This window comes from Alexandromys fortis, unplaced genomic scaffold (assembly GCF_014885135.2).
Source record: "Alexandromys fortis isolate MF-2015 unplaced genomic scaffold, M_Fortis_MF-2015_v1.1 scaffold_97, whole genome shotgun sequence".
Lineage (NCBI taxonomy): Eukaryota > Metazoa > Chordata > Mammalia > Rodentia > Cricetidae > Alexandromys > Alexandromys fortis.
The window spans coordinates 4,465,703-4,493,123 of NW_026067981.1; the positions used below are offsets into that span (position 1 = coordinate 4,465,703).

Consider the following 27,421-nt stretch of genomic DNA (forward strand, 5'->3'; position numbering starts at 1 on the left):
CTTGGCCTGTTGACAGGAAAAGATTGGCAAGGGAATTCCAGAGGCTTTGTAGGGGGAGGGGGTGTGTCACCAATGTCACCTTGGTGGACTGAGCGTGGGGAGGGTACTGCACGCTACTATTCCGGTGAAGGACCCACAGGGGAACCAATAAGATGGAGCTCAGCTATCACTATCAGGACACCATGAAGTGACAAGATACTTTAGAAGGGACAACGTGCCTCCTTTTAAGGAAGTACCAGGGAAGTAGAGAAGGAAGCCAAAGTTTACCTTAACTGTAGTGTAGGAGATTAAAAGACAACGAATTTCCCACACTAAAAAGGACACTCATAGACCCCCTTCCAACTACATGAATGTGCACACCCTTTATTTTTACTATAAGGGACAGCAGGCCCCCTTCAGTGACACTGTGTCAGTCAAGGCCTTGGGCCGAGGTACTATCCCCACAACCTATTAAGGCGCAAAAAGTCCCGGACGTCCCAGCTATGGCTGTGGCCTGACACTCAGGACAGACTGGCACCCACTTAAATCTAAGTCCCAGCTCACCACAACAGACTTGAGAGGATGAACACTCACCTCTGACTGGTGTGTCCACACTGAGAGCCAAGGACCCCAGGAAAATGCCCAGAAGCTCCAGCTAGAGAGGGACCAAGCTTTCTCCCTTCAGGAGGGCTCCTCTGAGGGACAGCTGTTAGCAAGAAACCTTAGCTAGTCTCTAAAATTAGCCTCTGGCCCCATCGGGTGGCAGCTCACAGGGAGGAAGGAATGCAGGCTTCACTTAACCCTTTCCCTCCTGGCTGATTCTCAGACACTGAAGTTTAGCAGTGGATGGAAGGACCTGAAGAAAGACGTCTCCTGCAGGAGGCTGCCCGTTCAAAGGTCTTCCTGGAAATCAGCACATCTGTAATAAACAAACTTTCCTTGGCCTCACAGCATCTTGAAGAGGTCCAGGAATGAAAAATGCTGGTCATATGGAACACACTAGTCCTTGATGGTCAGGTTTGGGGACAGCACCACATTCTGTTTAAAGAGAAGTCACAGTTTGCAACCGGCCTGACATTTTTAACAGAAACGTGTAAGGACCATACAGTGGGCAAGTTGTACCCCCTTCACATCTCCGCCTCAACATTCATGGCCCTCGGTTGTAACTAGGGGCAACATAAAAAATTTTGAGAGCTTCATAAACCCACCCAATCTCATGACACTCCCGCCACCACCTCTACAATCCCCAGTAACCCAACATTTGACCCTCGCATCCTAGACGCCCCGAGACTCCGCCTCCTTCCGTCCATTCATCTGTCTTCATGTTTCCACTGGTCTCCAGTTCACCCTCGCCACATTCTGTGATCACACCTTCATCTGTACATCTTCCCGTCTGTCTCCACGTCTGTAGATGTTTACTAATCACCTCCTGCGCACCAGGTCCTGTACTTGACTGAGCTAGTTAGACACAGAGGGGAAAGCATCCCATCTTTCTAGCTGGATGGAAGTGTCTTCAGTATAGTGCCATTTGACATCAGCTGAATGAATGAATGAGCTCACGATTTATTAGGAGGCTGGAGACACGGACTAAATATAGCTGAAGTGTAAGTGGAGTGTAGTTCTGGGCCAACAAGAAACTTGGAACGCTGCGCTGAGCCGTAGGAAAGAGAAGCCCTCCTGAACTGGGAAGGCAGCAAAGGCTCCGTGGGAGAAACGGTGTGTGAGCAGGCGTTTAAAAGACGAGGTAGATGAAATATAACCGCTATAATAGAGGCGAGGAACTGCAGAGAACGCAGCTCACAGTTCTGGGGCAGGGAAGAATGAGCTGTGCTATAGAGAAATGTCCAAGTACAGTCAGAACAGAGGTTACACACTCCAGAAGGGAATTCCTGGAAGGGAGGGACGTTGAAGAATGAATCCTACCACACCTGAAAGGACAGTGTGAGGAGCAGACGTTCATTTGTTAAGTTCTGTGGAGTTAGCAATAGGGCCAGAGCAGAGACTCCGTGTCAGAGGGACTGCGTCTCAGGAGGAGTAATCTGCCAATGGTGTCATAAAATACTGGAACTGAAAAAGTATTTTATACAATTAGAGAATGCAGCAGTGTGACTAAGCGAAGGGTAATAAACAGAAAGCAATAACCTCTGCGAGCCGACTAAGCCTAGTAGCTTGAAAGGCTACAGGTAATTTACACAGGGAGTTCAGAATACAGGGCAACGCCCAGGGAAGCCTTTGCAGCCATCTCTGTTTCCAGAAGCGATGGGTTTTTCAAGAACACAAAGAGCCTCTTGAAACCAGGAAGCTCAAGACCAATATCTCAGCAGAAATGTGAATGAACTTGGAGGCGGGGACATCACTGTAATATTGTTACCCACTAAACAGAAGTCAGGGGTGCTGTGTGTACGAATGCAGAAACGCCAGATTGTCTTGTTAAATGCCATACTATCATCTGTGCATATTCTCTAATGTGTAAAGTGTCTGTGGCAGAACCTGACCAGAGAGCTCTCCTGGAGCGCTATTTCCTATAGTGCCTGCCTCACTGTGTTTCCCTGGCTGTTCTGGAACTCAGGCTGTAAGCCAGGCTGACCTCAAACTGACAGAGATCCTCCTGCCTCTGCCTCTGAGTACTGAGATTCAAGGTGCTGTGGCCGATCTGTTACATTTAAAGGTGTAAAATACCTCACTGCTTTGGAGCTGAGGGACCCCGAGGAGACACGACTTTGGTGTTGAAAACGGAGTCAGGAGAGCGAAGACATAACTATCTTCTCGGTTTCTTGTGTATTTGCCGCTTTCCCAGGCAGAGTACCAACCCGAGTGCAGGAACTTCCTGCGCCCTCCATGAAGGGTCTCTGTCCTAGTGTGGGTGTCAGAGAAGAAAGGGTGGTGTGTAGAAAAATACAATGCTGGGTCTTAACGTACCTCAGCAAACGTGGACAACGCCCTTCTTTTACTAGCTTGGAACCCTACTTCTGAGGTTGTTCCCTTTTTATAACAATTTCCCCGTCAGTTACATGAGAGGCCCACACCTAGTGAGAAGCCCAGGACTTTGCACCTCTCCTGAGGAGGAAGAAAGCAGGGAGAAGGTTGGCTCCAGGGGACGCTGGGGAAAATCCTTGTAGGGGCCTTTAGTAGAGTGGGTGGAGTGTGCGCCTCGCCCCATTGGTGAGCTCCCCTGTCAGTCTGTTGACAGGGCGGGGCATGTGCGCCCAGTCTGGCACAGGTGAACAGAAGGGAGTAGCAGGGACTTCAGGGTGAGCCAGGTCAGAGGCTGCTGTCATTTAACCAGTCAACCCAGACTTGTCCAGCGCCTTGCCAGTTCCAGCCTGGGTGTGGGGCAGAAAATGAGCAAGGCCATGTTGGAGAAGGTGGGACCTGCGCTGTGCTTGCTTTGCACAGGTGAGTAAGCCCCTCTCCCGCCAACTCCAGGGGGATGATGGCTGAGGGAGAGGCTGTTCTAGTGACCCCCGCCTCCCCTGGTCCCAGCCGTACTGTGTCCCACTGAGCAGAACTAGACATTCTGATGTTGCGGGGGTGGGGGGCAGTTTCCAGGCCTGTTCCAAGATCAAAATGATTCTTATCTCGATTAGTTGGTAAACAACCATCCCATTGCTGGAACAAGTATCTCAAAGGCTCAGAAATATCTGATTGGGGAGACACAGTATTTGAAATCAGGGATTGTTCTAAAAAGTCCAGGATGTGGATTAAGATACAGTCACTATCTAGGGCAGAGGTTCTCAGCCTTCCTAACGCTGCGCCCCTTGGCTATGGTTTAGATGTTCCTACCCTGCCTACTCTGAACACTGAAGTCTCAAGCACTGAAGTCTCCCCCCAAATCAGCAATTTGTGGGTTAGCAGCTGAGTCCACACTAAGTGATAAATAACAGAGTGGTTCTGTGGAGATGGGCGAGCTGGGTGAGGCTTGGGACAGAAGTTCCAGCATCAGGGGGTCTGGGCAGCCAGGATGGGAGGCCAAGGGGAGGAGTTTAGTTCCGACCCCTTAGGCTAGCAGCTCAGAAACTGTTGCTGGCTTCCCAGATCCAGGAGCCAGGGGGAGGAAGTGAAAGCTGAAAGAGAAACCCAGGATCCCCAAGGGGCCTGGGAAGCAGAGCCCAGGGAGCTCTCTCTTCAGTACTTCCTGACAAGCTAGGAATCACTGGGGCCACCACCCAGGTCTCCTGGCTTCCTTTCCTGCCTTGGCTTTGGTGCGAAGGACAGCCTGCTAGGAAGGACAGATCAGATCAACGAATGGAGGGGGAGTTAATCAACCTAGTTGGTTCACGTTCTGTGTTCACAACAGTTCTGTCCTTCTGAGGCAGCTGTCCCCTCACCATCCACCTAGATGGTGCGGCCACTCACCCGTGATAACGGTGAGGCCACTCATTGCCTCGTCTGCTCAGCTCCTTTTACTGGACACAGACTCGTGTAGGTGCCCTAGGAATGGGGAGTCTGGACTCATAGCAGCCTGAATAGAGGATTCTTGCCTCAGGGAAATGAGGCTGAAAGGAAATGGCTACCCACCCCTCTCTGATTCGGGGATTCTCTGACACTCTCCTGTGCATGGCTTTCCTCTGTACACACACACACACACACACACACACACACACACACACACACCAGTGTAAAACCCTGTGTTCTGTAGTCTGGCACTAACCCATGTGTACATGAAGAGGAGTAATACTGGCTGAGGGGAAAACCAAAAACTGAGATCACAGTCACTTGCCCAGCTTAGCAATGAGAAGTGTCCTGAATTCTGAACTAGCTGGAGCAGGCTGGTGGCCTCCTCCTGGAGTGCGCGGCGTGTGACCCCTGGGTGAACCCAGCCAGCAGAACTAGTTCTGGGGTGGGGGGGGTGTTTCCTGGCATACTGATAAAGACTTTAGTCTATCCTCACCCCCTTCCCCCTCTCTCCTGCCAGCTCAGCTCAGAATCGCATGCTCACCACATTTTTCTCCTCCACGACTCTACCTACTCAAAGAGGAAGGGCTGGCATGCTGGGGCAGAGAAAGTCTGCCAGTGGCTGGAACAGTCATTGCCAATCCCTGGTACCACCACAGATCAAACCAAAAAACCATCAGGCAGTGATCTCCCCTGGGCCACAAGGGAGGGCATCACTTCCTGTTTGTGTGAGGGGACGCCTAGACAGGACTCACAGAGGGCCGCCTTCTTCCCTTCTCTCTGTCACTGTGCCCATCAGAGATTGTGCTGATTGTTGGGAGAGGGGCACAGAGCTTATGAGGTAGCCCCAGGCTCACCGGACTTTGGGGAAGTGGAAGATATCATCACATAAGGTTATATGGTGGTGGTATAAGTTGGCACCCCAGAATTCTTTTTAGATTTGTTTTACTTTTATGTATATGAATATTTGCCTGCATGGATCTATATGTACCACATACGTGCCTGTTAGATCTCCTGGAATTGGGATTAGAGATGGCTGTGAGCTAGCAAGTGGGTGCTGGGGATCTAACTTGGGTCCTCTGCAAGAGCGGCAAGTGTTCTTAACTTCTGAGGCCCAGAGGTTTGTTTTATGACTAAAAAGACTGAGATAATGGCTCAGTGGGTCAGGGTGCTTGCTGTGAAGGCAAGAGGATCTGAGTTCAAATCCTCAGCACCCACATAAAAGGTGTTGGGCTGGGTGTGCATGCCTGTAACCCCGGCATGGAGGAGTAGAGACAGGCAGATCCTGGAGCTTGCCGGACAGCCAGCCTAGCTGAGACAGGGAGCTTCAGAGTCAATGAGAAATCTTATCTCAAAAAAAGCCAAGTCAAGTGGTGGGGAAGACATTCAGTATCCTCCTATGGCCTCTGCATAGGCATATACATCTGTGTATACACATATGTTCACACACACACACACACACACACACACACGGAGGACTAAAATTGGCCCGCTTTCATTATCATGTGCTGACATTCCTAAATAGAGTCACTGGCAAAATACAGCTTCCCGTCAGGCAGATGTCCATCCCATCATAATGCTGTCACAACCGGGGACCTCTTTTGTCTGGCTGCAGCACGGGCAAATTACTTCACCTTGTGAAATCACAGCGCTGTGGTCTGTAAACCGCAGAGCTAATTTACAATGCATCGGAGGCCCACTGTACCTGCCGCACGGTTCACACAGGCAAAGGCCTTAGAACCCAGTTCTGCATGGGAGCACTCAACGGACGCCACATTATTATTTTTGATATCATTAGAGAGAATAAATGCAGGAACGAGAAGTCAATGAGACGCTAGTGACCCATCATCTAAGAGCTCTAATCTGATCAACACGAGCTAAGAAATGACTCAGAAGTCAGTGTGGGTGAGTCCTAAGTTATCACCCAGATGGCCACCATGTGCCTGACCTCTTCCCACCCAGGCTGCTAAAAAAAAAAAAAAAAAAAAAAAAAAAAAAAAAAAAAACCAACCCTCCCTTTTGTACACAGAATTGAGGCTCTTCCAGTCCAGTCCAGAAAGTTTTTCATCCACCAGATCCCCTAACAGGTGAAGAGATGTGTAAAGAGGGTTCCACCAGGTACGCTCTACAGGTGGAGAGATGTGGAAAGAGGGTACCACCAGGTACGCTCTACAGGTGGAGAGATGTGGAAAGAGGGTACCACCAGGTACGCTCTACAGGTGGAGAGATGTGGAAAGAGGGTACCACCAGGTACGCTCTACAGGTGGAGAGATGTGGAAAGAGGGTACCACCAGGTACGCTCTACAGGTGGAGAGATGTGGAAAGAGGGTTCCACCAGGTACGCTCTACAGGGAGAAGAGTGATCAGTTCTGTCAGAAGCCAGGACCTGACATTATAAAAACACATGTACCGACACACACACAGTAACACACAAGATACACACATAGAAACTGACACACATAGACACATAGACACCCCCACATCAACACACACAGACTCCACATAGACACCCAGGCACACACGCTGAGAAGCATACAGAAACACACTCAGATACACATACCACACATACAGACAGACAGGCACACAAACACAGACACACAACAAGACTCACGCAGAGACCACACAACTAGGCACACAAACACAGACACACACCTTCCTAGAAGTATAGGGAATTTCTTTGTTGCTTCTATGCTAAATTGGAACAATACTGCTTTTCATAGAGAAATAAGGGAATCTATCATTGCAAACTGTCATACCAGATGAGAAGGAATGGTTTTTGTTTGTTTGTTTGTTTTGTCTCTCTCTTCTCCCCTGACATTAAAAGGTTCCAATAACCCCCTGGGTGCTGGGCCACAGTGGGACTCTGGGAAGTTTATTTTCAAGTTGCTGGCTCACTGAGGTTGTTCTCATGTTAGAATCCTTTTGGACCATTGTCATCGGAGATACAGTCCCCAGCAGGGCGAGTCTTTCTGAAAGTGCTGCTTTCCATTTGCCACTCTGAAGGGCCACGTTCCCGATGGCTTCTCAGGCTGGGACCTCCTTGGTTCTCCTCTGTTGGTGCTGAGTCCGAGCTCTGTACAGTTAGCTTGACCAGGCTGGGCAGGTAGAAGACACAGTCTCAGACATGAATATCTGGTAACAGTCAAATCAAAGAGCGCCCTTCTTATGTCCACCAACTCTTGATCCCAAGAGGATACGTTTGGGCCAGAGCCAGGGCAGTGCAAGTGTGAGGTGGGAATCCTATCATCCATCTGCTCAGGGCCCTGGCTCTAATCCTTAAGGTTCACCTCCCACCTGATGCCTGAGCATCCCCTGAAGGCACAGGGCAGAAGTCAAGGCTCACAGATGAAACACAATGCTGCCTGTCAGAGATGCGATCGGAATTACAATGTCTCAGCTAGTGTCCGTCTCAGCCCCAAAGGGTACATGTGAGGTCTGACCAGCCCCACGGTGGAGAGCGGCAGGGTAATGGCCTTCAACTCTGACCCATTTGCATTCACCGGGTTCCTTCACATTTTCTGAATCAGAATCCAGATAAACTGGCTGTGTGCTTCTCCATCTGTTGACGAATCACCCCCATGGTTCTGAGATGCAGCCTGGGTTTACAGCTGCAAACCGCAGCGTGAGGTGTGCGGCTCACGATCTGTGGCCCTGGTGCTCTGAGTGTGAATTACTCTCATTTTTCATCATCTGTCATATCCCTGAGGGTTGCTGTCTAGTTCCTGGTTTGGTGTCTTGACTGGGGGAAGCCAGCTGCCTGCATTCTTACACCCCAGTGTGCACACAGGGTACCTGCGATCTTATTAAATACATCTGGAAGGCCAAGGGTGGGGTATAAAGCTCTGTATTTCTAACAAGCTCCCAGGACGGGGTGGAGTGGGGAGCTGTTCAGGGATCACAGTTTAAGAAGCAGAACCCTTAAGATCCCAGCCCAGGTCTTCTCGAAATCTGGCTATGATGTTGGTCACCAGAAGGCTGGTAAGCCTGGCTGCGTGCGTGCGTACCTGCTTACTGTACCCTTAGTACTGTATCACCCTACTGAACTATCCCTCCTTCCTAAGAGGCTGCGTTCTGAGACACATCCTCTCCTGCAGGCCTCCACGGGGTCTTTGACCCTCTCAAGCTTCCTCTGTAGCCTCATTGTTCTCTGCCCCCCCCCCATTTTCAGAGTCCCCTCCAGCATCCTTCTGTGACTGTATCTGCACCCAAAGTATTAGCTAGCTGTTCCTCACTCCCAGCTGACTTCAAAATGCCAGCCTTCAACCCCACCTCTCGCCAAGCTGGAGCCCCATAAGACCAACAGGAATATAACTTCCTGACTTATATATCTCAAAATACTTCTGACTCACGGGCTAAAACCAGACTCATGATGTGAGCCCGCTAGCCTGATTGAGCCTTTTGTGATCTCCTTGTGTCAGGATGTGATACTCTCGTCCCATCCAGGACCAGAAGGCCGAGACCTGGCGGTGATCTGCAACATATTCTATTGCAATGCAAAAGAATTAGCTCAGATTTACTCCTTAAACGATGCCGACATTTCGTTTGCTTGCAGATCTGGAATCGAGATGGGGCTTAGCAGGTCCTTGTGGTGTACAGTTTGACTGGAGTGACTGCTGGGGTGACTTCATTGGTGGTGGAAGGCCTCTTTTCATGGTAGAACCTCAGACGCAGGCAAGCTGGTCCTGACTGGCCTTTCACAGCACACAGCCTGAGTTTTCTGAAAGCTTCTGCAGGAGGGCAAGAGCAAACCCCTAGAACTAGGAAGTTTGAGTGCCCAGGCCCCCAAATCTGCCACACTCTGCTTTTCCGGTAACCATAGAGTCCAACTTAAGGGAGAGAGGAGCCCTATTTCTTGTTGTTGATGATGATGATCATTGACTTTTTTCAAATATGGCCTTGCTGTATAGCCCAGGCTGACCTAGAACTTCTAATCTCTATGCCTCTGTCTCTCTGTCCCCAAAGTGCTGTCCCACCAACCCTGGGCAATCATTTCCTTTCCATTTCCTTATTTTCTCCTCTTTCTCCCCCCTTTCTCTATCCCTCTCTTTTGTGGTACTGGAGGGCCTTGTGAGTTCTAATAAGTGTTCAACCACTGAGCCACACCTTCAGACAAACTTTGGTTCTTGATGAGAGCGGCTTTAAAGAATTTTGGACTATCATAAATTGCCAAATCACCCTTGATGACCCTGCTCTTTTACCTAAAACCAAGTCAGCCCTCTGCGGTGATGAGTTTAGCTCTTTCCCACTGTGGCTTGAATCTGTTCATTTTGCTTGGTTTCCTTTGCCCACTGTTGTCAAGCCTTTTAGGCTTGGACTCAACTCACGTTTGTGTCAATGGTGTGACCTAGATATACCTAGGGGTTATTTGTGGGGTGTCCACGGGAATCTGGCTGGAAAGGAGACAAGGAGCAGGTTTGTCCTAAGCTGACCTCATGGACCTAGTATTTTGTCAGTTGGCCCCTGGGTTTATCTTGAGTGATAGTGTGTGTGGTGGGGTTAGGGGGTCTACAGGAGGGTTATCCCCAAAGTCTTGCCCTTGGTCCTGTTGCTACTGCACCCTGCCTGCTTCTCTGCCCCTGACCATATCCTCTCTTGTCCCATTTCTTCTTGCTGGTGCTGCTCATGCTCCAGTTTCTGTTCAAGACAATGGCTCGTGTTCCTGAGGCCTTGCTCCATTCTTTCACTGTGTGTGTGTGCGCGCGCCCTGGGGGCATTGGTCAGCATGATGGTTTCACATTTGTTTTGAGATTATTTTTTTATTGCCCTCTGACTCACCCTGAGGACTGGAGTCAGGGAGAGCAGACCTGTGCCTGTCACTGCCACTATCATCTTCCCACCTCTGGCAGGGAGCCTGGCCCTGCTGGGTGCTGTTAATGAATGTGCACCTTGCTCTCTTGCCCCTTTCCAGGTAACAAGCCTTCACTGTCTCCCTAAGCTTCACTTTTCTTTTCTTTTAATATTTTCTTTTTATATGCCTGCTTGTCGGTCTGTGTGAGGGTGTCAGATCTTGGAGTTACAGGACGTTGTGAGCTGCCATGTGGGTACTGGGAATTGAACCCAGGTCCTTTGGAAGAGCAGTCAATGCTCTTGACCACTGAGTCATCACTCCAGCCCCTCGTTCTGCTTTACGTTTACTCCACCCTCTCCAGAATGGCCTGTCTTGAGTCTGATCAGAGTCAGATGCCTGGGACATCTAGCTAGACAGTCTTGTTCATCTTACTGCTGAAGAGTGGTTTGGAGTTTAGCTGGAGTTTTGCCCCTCCGCTCAGTGTAGGAATTCCAGATTCCAGATACATGGTTTCTAGAGACACAATGGACTTGGAGGGGAAAGTGGCAGCCTCCCCTCCCCCAGCTGTCTTACGTTGGCGGTGCTCAGCCGTGTTCCAGTGCTCAGCCGTGTTCTACCGTGTTCTTCTCCTGCCTTCAACGCCACTTTTTTCTCATCCCTCTGTCCCCAGCCCTCTTGGAACCTGTCTCCCTCCTAAGATTCTTCCTTTCTTTGTCACCCAGTGATCTTTGGGACACTTCCTTGTCTTCTGCCACAGTGAGTCAGGCATGCCACAGACATCTGACATGGGCAGGCACAGACATGATTCTAGACAGACACTTCCGGATAGGGCACTCCCCCAGTCCACTGGAAGAGCAGTGTAAGTGTGGCTTGGTGCTCTGAAGCTTGCTGCCCCTCACTTGCCCCTCGCCTGCCCACCAGTTTGCTAATATGTGCCCTGCGAGGGGGTGGGTCCTCGCGTGTATCCCAATCCATCCCCATGATCCTGTGCCTTCCCGAGATGACTTGCTCCCCCGTCTCTCCTCTATCTCCGGTCTCTTCCTTTTTAGAAGCTCAATCAGTAACCCATGGGCTGCCCAGGCCTCTCCATCCTCAGTCTGGAGGGGACTACAGAAACTTTTCCCAGGGTTTGTCTGGGGTCCGTTTCCGTGTCAGGCGAGCTCTTGGGCACCCGTAGGTTGCCTGCGCTGCCACCTCCTCCTCACTTCCACTTGGCTTTGCAGCTGAAAGGTGCTCTGGCTGTCCATTGCAAGCACACAAAGGCAAAGCCTTTTGACAACCTGCCCTTTGACATCTAAAGTCCAAAGACAACTGTTATTGCTGTTGTTTTCTTTTTTTTTAAATTTAATTTTTTTATTATTTCTTAAGATTATTTATTTATTTATTATGTATTCAGTGTTCTGCCTGCATGTATGCCTGCAGGCCATTACAGATGGTTGTGAGTCACCATGTGGTTGCTGGGAATTGAACTCAGGACCTTTGGAAGAGCAAGCAAAGCTCTTAACCACTGAGCCATCTCTCCAGCCCTTGCTGTTGTTTTCTTCTTTTTTTTTTCTTTTAGAATTCACCCCGTCTGTGGTCCCATGGGATTGGGAAGGTGTTGTGGCTACAATCCACCCCCTCCCTGCTTCTTTTCCTCATGCACATGAATCCAACACAATGAATGACATCCCTTGAGGGCTATATCCAGTTTCACCTCCTCAAGAGGTTTTCCCATTAAAATCCTTTTTCTGATCCCTCCCCACATCTCCCCTCTCTCTCTTTCACACTCAGAACACTCTATTAGGCTCCATTAGGATACCAGTTGTCAGTGGCATCTACTTGCTTCTTCTTAGGGATTATACCACAAGCTACTCAACCAACAAGGTCCTAATCATACCCAGTTCTGCGCAGACCTGTTGGGCATCAAGCCAGTGAGTGGTGGGTACTGGAACAGTCTGAGACACAGTCTGCTCAGAGGAGAATGCCAGTTGGTAAAAGAAGGTGCCTGCGCGCAGAAACTCATATCCGCATGGGGACTGCGCTCAGGAAGTGTAACAGTAAGGGCTGGCTGTGGTACAGGGGACTCTAGAGTCCATGGACTATGCCAAGCTCTGGAAGTTCTGCAGGGCCCGGCACTAGACTACGATTTTAGAAGAAATGTATTGACTTGAGCTGAATTTATAGGTTCCTGAGGATCTGTGTTGATCCAACAGCTCAACAAGTGTGGCTAACATTCTAAACAACATCCCTGTGGCTCCTCTGTCCTTCATCCCCAGCTGAGCACTTGGGCTGCCCTATGGAGGGGGTAGGACAAAACTTCCCACCTGTGGGAACTGCCTCCTTTTCATCAGAGGACCCCTCCTTCTCCTCACCAGAACATGTCTGCCTGGGATGGATGGGTCCCTTCTGGCCTTCAGCATCTCCTCCCTAAGAAGGAATATGTGGTTTGTCTGAGCAAATGGATTTTTTCTAAGTGGCCACGTTCCTGCTGGTTTCCCCAGGGCTCCCATAATGCGCCCTGAGCCTCAGGCAGCCAACTCCGTCAAGCATTTCATTATCTTCCCGGGATGGATCGCTTCCGCTTAGCTCTCCAGAGACAGCTTGTTGTCTTCTTAACAAACCTTAATTATTTACAAGCAATCATTGGGGCCTCAAGCTGGGTCTCCACACCCCAGCTTCGCAGGGAGACCCCTCTTCACTCAGGGCATCTTGCTGGCTGGGCTTTCCTTCTTGGGGGAGGGGGGTTCATTTTATATTCAGGCAGTTTCTTTTTCTTTAACTATTCCTTTAAATAAAGATGCGTTTTCTATTTATAATTTTTTAACTGGAGGGCCGCATGAATTACCAGTCATCTGTTTATTATTTTATAGTGCTGGGGATCCTGCCCGTGGCTCTGTGCATGGTAGAAGATCCACCGCCGAGGTGTGTCTCCAGGACTATCTGGGGACAGTTTCTAGCAACGCAGGGATAGGTCCTTCCACCAAGTGTCTTGAGTCATGAGCCTACTCTTCTTGTGTAGAAGTTATCTTATGACTGGCTCTTCATCCACCGCTGTCAAAGGACACTTGGTGGAGCTTTGCTTGTGCCTTGGGGCCTTTGCTGAGCCCTAGGGATTTGAAGAGCGCCAGACAGTGGGAGCTCTTACAGTTCTTGCTTTGCTTGAGGGTCGGGGGTGGGAGGAGGTACAGGATGTAAACTCCACGGCTGGTCTGGTGGTCCTCATGTGTACCTAGGAGAACGAGCAGGTACTCAGGTGTAGCAGGTGACAGAAAGCAGCATCTCTGCCACAGGCCAGAACCTGCTTGTTAGGACCTTTTCTTTGAGGCAATGCCCGTTTGTTTTCCAAACCTCTCCACAAAGAGCAATAACACAGGGAGTCTCATGATTCCCCCCTTGCAGATAAAAACACTTTTTCCCCCTGTCAACTTGGATGTCCCCAGGGGTTAACACATTAATGTATTATCAGTTCTGACACCTTCCAACAGCTGTGTTAGTCAGCTTCTGACAGTGTAACAAAATGTCTGGAAAAAAAGCTCCTTAAGAGGAGAAAAGATGTATTTTGTCTCAAGGTGTTTAGTCCATGGTTGATTGGATCCATTGCCTTTGGGCTCAAAGGAAGACAAAGTATCACTGTGTTTACACACTGAAGAGCAGAGTGGCTGACCTCATGGTAGAGGATAGGAGTGAGGAAGGGAAGGACGGAGGAAGAGGGCAGCAGGACTGTTTGGGTGGAAGAGTCACCTTAGCCCCTGGCATCCATATGTCCAAAGAGTCTGGAATGTTTGGGTGGGAGTTCCATCCCAAGTCCCCTCCCCTGGGAGTTGCCTCAGTTCAGACTCCACCTCTGAGAAAGCCTGCCAAATGATGACCCCACCCCAGAGATGCTCAAGACCACTCCCACAGGGTATTTAAATTGTACCCCAGAGAACAAATGTCTTCTGGTCTTCCTTCCTGGTCTCATCTCCGGGGGACTGGAAGACTACCTGGGAGCATTGGTATCCATTAAACCTGGGCTTTTTCTAATTTGGTTTGATTTGGTCTGATTTGGATTATTTCGATGGTGGAGAGGTTTATCCGGGTACAGAAACTTTTCAAGGACAAGAGGGACGAACTATAGTCTCCAGGAACATGGCCTCAAGGACCCAGTCTCCCAGCTCCAACATTTCCTATCATCTCCCAATAGCCCATCAAATTATTCCCTGATCAATAAATTAATCTATCCATCAATGAAGTCAGAGCCTTCATGATCCAGTCACTCTCCAAGGCCCTACCTCTGACCATGGCTTCACTGGAGACCGAGCTTTTGATGTAAGGAGTCTTCGGGGGACATTTCAGATCTGACTCATAACAGTGACGTACTGTATCAGAGAGGTGCGTTCCCTGAGCACAGCAAGCAGGAGAGCAAGCTGGGAAGAAAGATGACTTCTGGAGGCAGACGTCGGTGAGGAGCTGCAGCTTTGTGGGAAGGGCAGGCTCTTGGCAACTGAAAGGGTGATATTAATGTCAAGGAGAGCATTGGAAACTTTTAGTCAAAGGTTAGATGTCTCACCTGCCTTTTTTGTTTAATCCCCCGAGTGGGGGTGCAAAGATCCACAGATAAAGGATCGAAGAACTAATAAGAATAAAGTCAACCAGAAGGAGAGAAAGGGGCAGGATTTATTAAATTATGACGAAGCCCAGCCAGATGTTTTATTGCCGATTATGTCAGAATGGGAAAACACTGACTGTATCAAGCAGGAAGGAAAACGTCATCATGGTGAAGTCCACCACGGTATAAAGTTCTGGAACACAGGATCCTCACAGCCAGAATTATGGGAAATGTAAGCATACCCCAGGGTGCAGAGTCAGTCTTTTAAAAACCCTTCTCAGGTTTACAGCTCACATCCGAATTGTGCTATGCGTAAGCCAAAATTAATTATTATTATTCTTTATGAGTTGTCCCTCATTCATTTCTATCTCTTCCCCCATGCATCTACTAACACGCAATGATTTTAACTCATTGTTAAAGTGAGTGCTAAAATTGATCTACTCTTTGGCTTTGATCTCTAGCAATTACTATGGTTTCCTGTCAGTTAACTTGTGAGGGTGGGTGGTTGTTTCTTGGAATTAACTTCTAACCAAGACGTTTCTCAACAGCAGAACATGAGATGACAAAATACAGTGGTTTGACAAGGGAAAACATCTCCCTTATGGAGCACCGATTGCTAGTTAGGAGCCATTAAACAAAGGACACATTTCTGCCCATTTAAAGCTCGCATGATCCCCTTTCCCAGTGAGGGCTCTGACACCGGTGGCTTCCATAAACTGCTCGGAGCTACATACCGGGTGGATGAAGAAATTCTGAGAAAGTTAGCTTTGGAGCCGTGCACTTAAGCTGTGTGCTGCTTCCTCAAATGGATGCAGAGAGCTGCGTTGTGAGAAAAAGTGGTGAACTGTACCAGGCTTTTTCTCTTTGGCGTCAACCAGCTCCCAATCGTGGCGCAGAGACTTATTATCTGTGTTTCTGGCTAGCTCTTTTAACTGAAATGAACCTGTTTCTCTTTATCTACCTTTTGCCTTGAGGCTTATTACCTTTCTTCCGTCTGTGTATCTTACTTGTACAGCTTCTCTATGTCTGGCTGGAGGCTACCTGGCTTCTTGCTCCAGGCATCTCCCTCATTCTCTCCTCCCTCTTTTCTCGTTCTTCCTTCTTTCTTTCCTTCCTTCTCCCGAGCCTAAATCTCTCCTATTTATTCTCTCTGCCTGCCAGCCCTGCCTATTCTTTCTCTGCCTAGCTATTGACCGTTTAGCTCGTTATTAGACCAATCAGGTGCCTTAGGCAGGCAAGGTGAAACAGATGCAACATATCTTTACATAATTAAACAAATGCAGCAGAAACAAATGTAACACACTTTACACAAGTAAAGTACTGTTCTGTAGCATAAACACATGTAGCACATCTTTACCTAATTCAAAGAATATTCCACAAGAGTGAGCAAATGGGAATAATCAAAGCAGTGTTTATGAATTAGAAAAACGGGGGAGTTGGGAGAGGAAAGATTCAGCATAAAGAATATTTTCTTTTACGGGGGTGGGGAGGAAGGTGGGAGGAGGATGCACAGACCCTGAACTAGTCAGGGTACCCTGTTCTGATCAACAGGCCTCACCCTGACAAGGATGTGGAATCCCTCAGAGCTGTAAGGTGCTTTCCAACAGCAGGTTTGGTTTCCAGGCCAGGCTACGTAAAGCTCAAGTTTATTTCTCTTCTGCTGGAAAATATTCTACCTGGAGTTTGATTAAGTGGATTGCAGGGGGCTGGTGAGGTGGCTCAGCAGTTATGAATGTTTCCTGTTCTCCCATAGGACTTGAGTTCAGTTCCTAGCATCCACCTAGGGTGGCTGACAACAGCCTGTAACTCCAGCTTCAGCAGATCCAACAGCTTCTTCTGAGACCTGTGGGCATTTAGTCACATACATAGCATCTCTGTCTCACATAGAACTAAGTGTGTATGTGAGTTTGTTTATGTCCACAAACCCTGTCCTAGTAAGAAGGTGGCTTCATGCGTGTCTGTCTTGCATTCTAGAAGAGAGCGGGGATCTTGTTCACATGGCAGACATGTTACATTCTTGACGGTAGACTGAAGAAAGGCTGTAAGAGTTTCATTTACAAGGACTGAGAGTGACAGAAAGGATACGGTTGGAGTCAGTGCAAACACCATCCCTGCCACCTCTGGCCCAGGCAATGTGATCATTTTGCCCTGACAGTTGGGCAGGCGGAAACACCAGATACATTCTGACATTTGTCAACTGCATCTAGAGAGAACAAATTGCTTAACTCCTCTGAGCTACATGTTAAGACTGAACCTCAACTTTGTCATCTGAAAACTAGGGATAACATAAAAGAGAATATGAGAATAAATGAGAGATATCTATGAAATACTTGTACCTGTGCTACCGAGTTGTATTTAACGTAATGTAGGTTGGGTAGGAAGTGGGAATTACCAGTTATTCTCCTTTTCCTGACTGTTGGCTTACTCTCTCATTCATTAGTCATGCGTGAGTGGACATTCAATACTGAAGGAATAACTTGATGAGTTGGTTCTCTTTGATGTGGTGGTGAGAACTTCTGTGATAAGAGAGTGGTACCCAGACTCCATCAGTGGTCTGGAGCAGTTGTGACATGCAGCTCATGTATAAGATGGAGTGGTACCCGGACTCCATCAGTGGTCTGTAGCAGTTGTGACACACAGCTCATGTATAAGACAAGAAAGAATCATTATTCAGGCCACGAAGAGGCCTGAGAATGGTTACCTTGAGGACAAGGCTCCAGGGAAATGGGTCCAGGCAAGAGGTGAGATGAAGCTCAATGGCAGTTGCCATGACTACCACTAGGCAACCCCGGGAATGGTCTCTGAACAGGATGTAGAGCTGCAGCTCGGTCCCAGTGGGTAGAATCAGAGGCCTCTCCCAGCAAACAGCCTCCTGGTGAAGGCTACGCCGCTAGTGACGACAACAGATGTTTTCTGATAGATGGAGGTGGTAGAGAGACCTCTGGTGCCTGCAGGAGCCTTTGGTGAGCCATGGCCAGGGCGGGGACAGCTCCGGAGCTGGCTTCAGATGCCCAGGAAGCCAGTGTTTGAATCCCTTCTCAGTGGCCCCGGGCACTGGTGTCTCCTCGCTCCGACTATGTCAGGAATTTGCAGATGCCAAGAAGGACAAGGCTGGCCTTTGAAAACTTATTTCTTTCATCCCCGCCCCCACTACCTGTTTCTCTGATTTTACAAAGTGACCCCAGAAGCTCTCATCATCCAGCCCCCTTGCTGGGCAGTGCCCACTCTGTAAAGGCAGTCGGCTCTCACTTTGAGTACAGTGCTGTGGGAGAAAGCTGCGCACCAAAGCAGGAACAGCTCCACTCCAGAGCTGCTGGCATTTCAAGAACATCTTGTGTCCATGCGTCATTTCTGCTGTGACATTGTCCTGACCAAAACAACCGAAGAAGGGGTTTCCTTGACTTTACAATACCTAGTTTCAGTCCGTCGTTTAGGAGAAGTCAAGGCAGGACTCAAGCAGCTAGTCACATCATAACCGCATTCATGAGCGGAGAAAGAATAAGTGTTCTTGCTTGCTTGGACAGCTTACCGCCTCTGCTTTTACAGAGTTCAGAGACCCCAGCCTAGGGAATGGTGTTGCTCACAGTGGGCCTGCTCTTCCTACCTCAATGAACAATCAAGATAGTTCCTCCCAGACATACCATAGTCATAATGGATCTAGGTTGTTTCTCAGTGATGACTCTTCCCAGGGGATGGTGGGTTGTGTCAAACTGACAGTTAATAATCAGCACACCTTGCTAATCTGACTGAGGACAAGACTTCACAGTGGTGTCTTTAGAACTGGGCGCTAGAAGCCCATCTTTAGCAGGGTGTTCTTCCTTATGGTGCAACCTCATCACAGGAGAGGAGACTTGTTCTTACGACTGCCCTCAAGCCTACCAACCCACCTGGGTCTTTAGCCACATCTTGTCACAGGAGGTGGACGGCTTGGAGTCCTTTCTAAGCCTTCTCCTCCCACCACCCTACTCAGTTCTTTCTCTTTTTGGCTCATCCTTCAATAAGCAGCCTCAAAATCTTTCTAAAGCATCAAATAAATATACCATTTCCTCCCCGAAGGCACAAACCTGTCCTGGTCCTAATGCTTATTTTAGTTGTAATGGGCTCCTGCCCTTTCCAGAAAAGTCGTCTAACTTACTCTTGTCCTGTTTGTCCCCAAACAACTTCCATTTAAGCTCTATCCTCGCCACTCCACGCCAGTCGCTCACGCCAAGCTCATCTTCATGTTGCCACAGCCAGTTGCCGGTCTCTGGTCCTGAGCTCCCTGTATGCACAGACCACCGACATTTGAGCAGCTGACCCTGTCTTTTTCACTGTTCTTTTGCTGTGAAGAGACACCACGGCCAACTCTCGTAAGAGTTTAACTGGGGGTGGCGTACAGTTTGAGTTCACCGGCATCGTGGCGGGGAGCTGGCATCATGGTGGCAGGCGCTGGAGCAATTGCTGAGAACTACATCCTGATTCACAGTGAGGGAGAGAGGGAAAGAGAGGGGGTGGGAAAGAGAACACATCTGGGCCTGGCTTGGGCTTTTGGAAACCTCAGGACCCACCCCCAGTGGCACACTTCTTCCAACAAGGTCTCCTCGTCCCTCTAATTCTGTCAAAGAGTCGTGCACCTTGGTGACTAAGCATTCAAATATATGAGCCTATGGGGCCACTCATATTCAAACCATCGCCACCTGCTTCCTGTTCAGGAGACACCTTTTATGCTTGGCGTCTGAGAAACTCTCTTTTGATTTTCTTGTGTATTTTCCGGGCTTGCTCACTAGATATTAGCCAGGTCCTTAGAGGGGCATCCCAAAAGGACCAAACAGTGCATATTCCATTACTTAAGTTAGCTTGGGAGCCATGGAATGTCCCCACATCATAGTTATAGACCGTCCATATTAAAAGGAGAGAGTCCATCTCACAACTGAGGAAACGCACTAAGGGAGGAGGGTGTGTGTGAGAGGGAGCGGTGGCGAGCCCATGCTGGTTTTTTTTAAAAACTCTCTTCTGATAAACGTTCCTAGAAATACTCTTTTTCCTTGACTTAATCTTGCTCATAAAGTTCTTTATGGCATGCAAGTGTTCCATTAATGTTTGTTAAGTAAGTAAAAACAGAAATCATGGTCACAACAAAGCATTTATCAAGAGCTTTCTGTGCTCGGCACCAAGTAAAACTTTTCAGCTCCCCAGTAACCAAGAAGTAAACCAGGGCTTAGAGCAGTCCACACAGCTGACCAGGGCTAGGGCTGAGGCTGGAAGCCAGGCTGGCAGCCAACAGGTGCAGGGAACGTCTTCAGGACACTTCAGGGTAGAGAGATGGCAGACCCTGACACCTGAGTTCCCCCTGTCCACGCTCTGACGGAGGCTGCTATAGCAGCTTCAGAGGGCCCCATCCTTGCAGGGGTCTGGGTGTGTATGTTGGTGCCATTTCCTTTCCTCTTTTATTTCAGTCTGGGTGGCTGTCGATGCTATTTCTGTGGAATCTACACAAGATACTCTTCGGGCTGCTCGAGGCAAGAGCGTCACCCTCCCGTGTACCTACAGCACCTCCGCTTCAGACCGAAATGGATTTATTCAGTGGGATAAGCTTCTCAGGACTGAAACGGTAAGGCTCCAGGATGAACCAGGGCGTCATGGGTCATGATTAGCATCTGTGATCTCCTAACAGGTGCATGCCTTAAAACCTTCCTTCTGTCCCTCCCTCCCTCTTTTCTGCTGTCTGGGTTGAGATTCAAATCCAGGGCCTTGTGCATCGGATCCTGTACTTTACTGCTGAACTATGGACTCCATGTTTTAATTCAAAATATATTTTATGAAGATATTCTATATATACATATATATATATCATCAGTTTGTTTTCTATATTTTGCGGTCACAATAAACACAAACATTGTTTTATATATATACCATCTGATAGATTATGAAAAGTGGGACTTGCCTTGCATTCACCAGGTTCTGAGACAAACAAAATACAAAAAAAAACGTGTAAGAGCGGATCGTCTGGGTTAGCGGGTGTGTGAACTTGCACTTCCTATAATTAGAGCATTTCGTGGGATACTTACCCATCTTCATCTTCGCCCAAACTGTCTGACAATTGGGGATTTGATGAAGTAAAAAATGTATCTCATCTATGATCAAAAGCCTATCTGTTTATAAGAAGTGGTCATACATTTAGGTCAGATCTTTCAAGATGCTAACGTGGGCAAGAGGGGTGCTGGAAGGCACCTGTAACCCCACACCTCGGGGGTGAAGCCAGAAGGAATTCCCGTTCGATTCCAGCCTCCTCCACTTCCTCCTTTCCTTCCCCTTAAAAATTCTTTGAAAGCTAAAATGACTTTATTCTAGTGAATTTGCAAAGCCACCACACAGCTAGTTTACGGCAATCACTCAAGCCCTTGCCCAGTCCCAAACTCTACACATCTCAGTGAACGTCTATACAGTAGGAATGACCACATAGAAGCCACGGAACTTTGCTTAGGGTTTTACACTAAAACTACCAATTACATTTGGATTTATTTATTATCTTAGTTAGGATTCTATTGCTTTGATAAAGCACCAGGACCAAAAACAACTTGGAGAGGAAAGGTTTATCTCGCTTCCACTTCTGCACCTCAGTCCATCATCAAAGAAAGTCAGGGCAAGAACTCCAGACAGGAACCTGGGGGCAGGAACTCCAGACAGGAACCTGGGGGAGGAACTGAAGCAGAAGCCATGGAGGAGAACTGCTGGCTGTTTGCTCCTCACGGCTTGCTTGGCCTGCTTTCTTATAGCACCCAGGACTACCAATCAGCCCAGGGGTGGCCCTGCCCACATCAGTCATCAATCAAGAGAATGCACTGCAGAATTTTACGGAGACATTCTCTCAACTGAGAGTCCTCCTTCCTAGTGACTCTAGCATGTGTCAAGTTGACATAAACCTAACCAACACACTTATCAAATACAGATAAAGAAAAAAAAAACTACAATAGAGTTGAAATTAGGGGAAAACTAGCTTTACATCATGTGTGACTTGTGTGTCCTCTTGCCTGCGTTCTGTCCTTCCTCATCACCTTCTGCCATTCTTCCTTGGTCTCCTTTCTGTAGTATAACCTTTAGGGAAAAAAATTTAATAACATATCTGCCAGAGAGAATCACCTGGTCCCCAGCCACCCAGAGAAGAGGCTTTAGCCTTTTCCCTAACAGAGTCCCAGGACACCTGTATCCTGGGGGCAGGACTGATAAGGAAGGAGTCGGTCTTACCTCCACGCACCGAGGGTCCCAATGGGCCACCGTCCCCATCCTGTCTGCTCCCAGGGCGAAAGGAGCAGCATCCTGGCTGCTGTTTTGAGTGTGAGGAACTAAAGGGCACCGAGCCCCCCAGCAGATGCATCCGGCGAGCTGGGTGTAATGTCTATGGCTGACTTATTCTGCGCGTGCTGACATAGACACAGAGCTATAGACATTAACCACTGGATAGTCTGCTTCCAAAGGGAATCGAGGCAGCGGCTCCTTCAGGACCGATAACAAGTGCAGAGCAAGGGATTGCTATCTGCGAGTCCTAGAAAGTGGTATGGTCAAGAGGAGGCCCAGGGACAACCTTAGGGTATCATTGATTGATAAGATGGTATTATGGGGTGGAAAATCCAGAAAAAAAAAACAGTGCCAGTCAGGGTCAGGAAAGAGCTGGGCATCTACGGACTGTTCACAGGCCTAGACGGCACCTCGTCCTCTGTCTTCTCTTTGCCTCCCTGTCTCAACCAGACAGTCTAGAAGGACTGTCAATCCTGTCAGGGCTATCAGATATGGTTGGACAACTCGTGTCTTGCATGAGGGTGTCCAGCTGAGGACACTTGTGTTCCGATAGCTAAGCCATGTGCCCCGACTTGGACCGTGTCTGTTGGAAAGCCGGAGTGTCTTGTTCTAATTGGAAAGGCTCGGCATGTTCACAACTGAGGCTAGCACAGCGTCTCCAGTCTCCTCCCTGCCCACCACTGCCCACTTTCTCTCCTGACACTCCTGAAGTCACCAGCATCTCACACGGGCAACCACTTTCCATTCCGGAGTCCTGTCTCCCTTGGCTTTTGGGGATCTTGTCTCGGGGATCCCCTTTATCTCTCTGGGCTCCTCTTGATTCTTTGAGTGACTTGGGGACTTGCCATTTGTCATATCTAGCTCATGTCTCAGTAAACACCCATGCGCCACTGGCACCCAAACTTTCATCCTCAGATGTATCACCAACTGAAAGTTTCTCTGTAGTTCAGTTCTCGAAAGAAAGAATTCCACGAAGAAGCAAATACAGTCAAGGCAGTTTATTTAGCAAGGCAAAGCTTGCACTCCAAAGAGAGATTGGAGTGGACTGACTTTAATGGGGAGAGGGTGGCAGCCCACTGGGTTCTGCAGATAAACATGGAACAGTTTTATGAATATCTAAGAGGTGAGCCACTTATTCATTGGGACAATATGGCCCCTCCCCTTTCCTCTCAAATCACAGTGGACTGGATTTTGCTTTTAGAATAATTTTTCTTATGATTCTTTTGAAAAGCCCACAAAGTGAGGGAGGGGCCAAACCCACAGTGCACATGATATAATAATGAAGATGGGGTCATTCGAGGATGCAGGCCTTCAGAAGTATGCATGGGGGACAAGAAAGAGCTCTGGTGCGTTCAAGAGGAGCTAACTGCATCTTCCAGTGTGCTTAACCACAAAGGGGCATTCTAACTGCGGGAGACACAGCTACCATGACATCGCGTGGTTTCCTTGCGTCCTCACGTCTAACTCCTTACCTATCATCAGTGACATTCAGTCGACCATTCTGGCCATAGTGAATTCCTCCACCTGGGTGTCCCCCGGACATTTTAGGCATCCCACATGTAGACAGAACGCATACTCTTTGCTTAAGTACTCTCTTCGTGTGTCGACTCTGTTGGGAAGGGTACCATCCGACCTTGTATCTGGGAAGAGCTGCCCTCTGACTCTGTATCCTCATCCCATCCCCACATGTCAAGTGTCCCCTTCTCACATCTCCAATTTATGTCACTCTGTCCTGTGTTGCCACGCCCCAAAGTGACAATAATCAAAGTTTGTCACCACAGTCACTCAGCTGATCTCCTTCCTGGTTCCTTCTCAACCTGTCCCCTTTCTCCTTCCAATCATTTGTACTCTGTATTAAGAGCTAGTCTTATAAAATACAGAATTCTTCTGCTCGGTGGCAGAGCATGTGGGAGGCCCCTGGGCTCAATCCACGTCTACACTGGAAAACAACAGCAGCAGCAGCAGCGCTAAACCGCATCATTGCCTTGAAGATGAACCGTGACCTGTGTCATGCCAGTGCCTCAGGTGTGACTCAGTAGAGTCTGCAGAGCTCAGGCTCTGAGCCACAACACCCAGGGTCACCTCGACTCTGCCATTCACTTAAACGTGTGACCTGGGGAACACAGTTAATCAGCCTCTTGGTGCTTCAGTTTCCCCCGGTGTAAGATGGGTATGGCCATCAGGTCTACTGCAGAGGAGTGTTGATGTGGCTAAATGAGATAATACACGTCTAGTATGTAGAACGGTACACAGCATGTAACATATATAAGCAGCAGCTATGACCTTTGTTGTCATAGGCTCAGTTCTTACTAATCCGTCCCTCACTCACACTGTGCCGCTCAGGGTTGACGACGTTGCTGTCTGTTTTTAGGTTTTTCCTTTGCCTGCGATGTCTAATGCATTTACCCTGCACCAACATGCAGTGCTCCAGTCTCCGGGCTATTGCCCTGGATAATGCCCATCTGTTTCTTAAGCTTCAAGGCAATGATCATCCCTTTTAGGAAACCCTCCCTCAATGGGCCAGTTTCAGATCTCATAATCATAAGATACCGTGGTTGGCTGTTCAGAATTCACAGGGTACATACTGCAGACGTGGTGGATGCTAATAATGGCTAGTAACGGTAGACACCACACCTGGCATACTCCCACCGCTCCGTATAGATGACCAGCTTTAGTCTCACCACAGTTCCATGAGGTGTGTTATTATCAACATCTCCACTTAGTAGGTGAGGAAACAGAGGCTCAGAGCAGTCAAGGGTGTTGCTCAAGGACATCCAGCCATCAAGTGTCAGAGTTAGGATTTGACTGAGGCAGTCTGGCTTGGCCATCTGTGATATAAGCCACGAATGTACTGCTTCAAAAACATCAACAAATAAACAAATTCCAAGACAATAGTCAGAATCAAGTGAGCTTGGAATTCGAGAGCAAATGACCTAGCCTGGTGCCTGGTGTGAGTGGTGCTCAGAAAGTGTTGGGTGAAGGGAGGAATGAATGAGAATAAACGACGGACCGAGAGGAAATCGGGGAGTGAGATGCTGGCTACACACCCGAGTGCTGGGCTCTGAGACAGCCTCATTTGCTCCAGGTATTCCAGGGTGTGCGCTTTTGTGTTTTTTGTTTGTTTGTTTGTTTGTTTTTGATTTGAGTTAGGGTTTCACGTTGGCTTAGACTGGTTTAGAACTTGCTCATACCGAGGGTGACTTTGAACTTCTTCTTGTTTCCACCTCTGGAATGCTGGGGTGATTGGCATATACCACCACCCCCAAGTTTACAGGCGTGGTGCTGGGGATCAAATCCAGGTCTCTGTGTGTGTGCTAGGTGAGCACTACCAACTTAAACTACAACTCCAGACTCTAACATTTTCTTTTAAATCTCTAAAGTCTAGTTAAGAATCTACCAGTAGGCACTGCACATCTGTTTGATCCATACATCTGGGCTCTGGGGATGAAAGATTGGGTCAGGGCAGGTCTATACCAGCGTCTGGCAACATTTCTTCTTTCTCTTAGGAAAGAGTAGTCACCTGGAAGTTTTTGGATAAACAGTACATCTACGGGACCCGTTATGAGAACCGTGTGATAATGTCCAGTGATGTTGACCGCTCCAATGCCTCCATCACCATCGACCAGCTGACCATGGATGACAATGGCACCTACGAGTGCTCCGTCTCACTGATGTCAGATCTAGAGGGTACCTCCAAGTCTCGAGTCCGCCTCTTAGTCCTCGGTGAGTGTCTCCATCTTTTCCTGTAGGAGGAGGGTGAGGCTAAGAGCCCTGGCAGCAGAATCCAGCCATAAATCCAGGTGCAATAGGGCCTGATCGCCAGCCCTGTGTTGTATCGGCCTTGCCTATCTCAGAGAAGAGTGAGGATTCCACTTCTCCCTTTGGAGCTAAATATTGACAGGATTCTCAGTGAACAGCAGGCTGGTTCTGATGGCAGGGGCTTTGGGGTCGTCCCGTGGCCCCTCTGCCTTTTCTCCCCTCCACACCAATTTTTTCCTGCCAAACTCATTTCTGAAGAGAAGGGAAGGGAACTCCCACATAACACGCAGACTCTCATCCCAGTACTTGCTACTCGGAGGCTGGTTGTGACTTCCACAGGCGACGGGTTCCCTGGTGTTAACCCAGCTTCTCTCGGCGGTCTCCCCACGCTACCACTAGTGAGGGCACCATCGCCAACCAATGGGGAATATGTCTCAGGGGCATCCGTTTCATGGGAGAATTTGCTGGAATTTATAGTTTTGGAAGGATCAGGAAACTCATCTACTTTAGTTTCTGCGTGAACAAGGCCCAAAAAAGGGAAGTAACTGAGTCAAAACCGGTTATTGGGTTTTGACTCACTTTGGTGAGCTCCTGGTCTATGTCCCGCATAAGAAATGGCCCCACTCCCGGGAGGTAGCCACCATGCGTGAGAACAATGGGTCCTTTCTGTCTCTTTCCTCTCTACACTGCTTGGCAGACTTTCTTTTAAATTGTGTGTGGTAGTTGCCGGACTTACAGAAAGCATTATAGTGTGTCAGAATATACAGCCGCACACACTAATGCTGCGTAAAGCATAATCCAGGCCTCTTCCCACCCTGCCACCTGGAGGCAGCCAACGGTAGTGCAGCCAGGCGTCCTAGAGGTCTCCCGTGTCCCCTCACTGTGTGCCACACACTCATGTACCTTCCTCTGCCCGTCGAAGAGTTGCGCTATTATAAAGCACTTGTGATTTACCTCCACACGGTGCTCCAGCCCAGCACACGCAGACCTACTGCGAGAGAGCACATCCGGTCTCATGGCTGCACAATGGCTTACAAAAGGGTTTCACACTGAGGGTTATCGGGACAGATTTCATTGTTTGTTCAGTTTTGTTGTTGTTGTTGTTTGTTTGCACAAGCAATACTGCAATATACCTCACTACCCCACTGTGTGTGTATAGTCATATATATACTATATATAGTCACACATATACATACATATGGATTATGTGTACACGGACACATATAAAGTTTGGGTTCTTTGAATTACTGACCTGCCTTTTTGGCCGAGGATGTCAGCGAGTCGAAAGGGAAGTGGCAGGAACCCGTATAAATCTGAAGCCTGGTTCTGCTGGTCTCCTGCCTTACACTAAGGACCAGCTATTTCTAAAGAGGAACACATTAACCTGAAGAGGGAAGGATACAAATTTAATCTGGGAATATGGAATTCATAGAAGCCAATCCTTTACTGTTAAAAAGAAACCTTTTTTTTTTTTAAAAAAAAAAAAAAAAAACAACCTACATGCTAATTAAAACCCAGTGAGATTCTTTGTGGAAAGTTTTCTTTCTCTGTGTCTTTATAGCCGGATGCTTTTTTAAAGGAGAAAGGCTATAATGATACGGGGCGGCTTATTTGGGGCAGGCTAGCAGGAAGCCCCCCAGCCTTAGTCTCTGGGA

The 27,421-nt window shown here is 48.5% G+C and overlaps 1 protein-coding gene across 1 annotated transcript in view; it reads left to right on the top strand.

The window, feature by feature from the left end:
- Positions 1-3,234: 3,234 nt before the first annotated feature.
- Gpa33 (glycoprotein A33) overlaps positions 3,235-27,421 on the top strand; it is a 36,825-nt gene continuing 12,638 nt past the window's right edge. Inside the window, exons 1-3 of the mRNA XM_050158360.1 lie at positions 3,235-3,375; positions 20,168-20,322; positions 25,514-25,730. Of these exons, the coding sequence (XP_050014317.1) occupies positions 3,321-3,375; positions 20,168-20,322; positions 25,514-25,730 (427 nt within the window). The 5' untranslated portion in view covers positions 3,235-3,320. The remainder of the gene's footprint in view (positions 3,376-20,167; positions 20,323-25,513; positions 25,731-27,421) is intronic.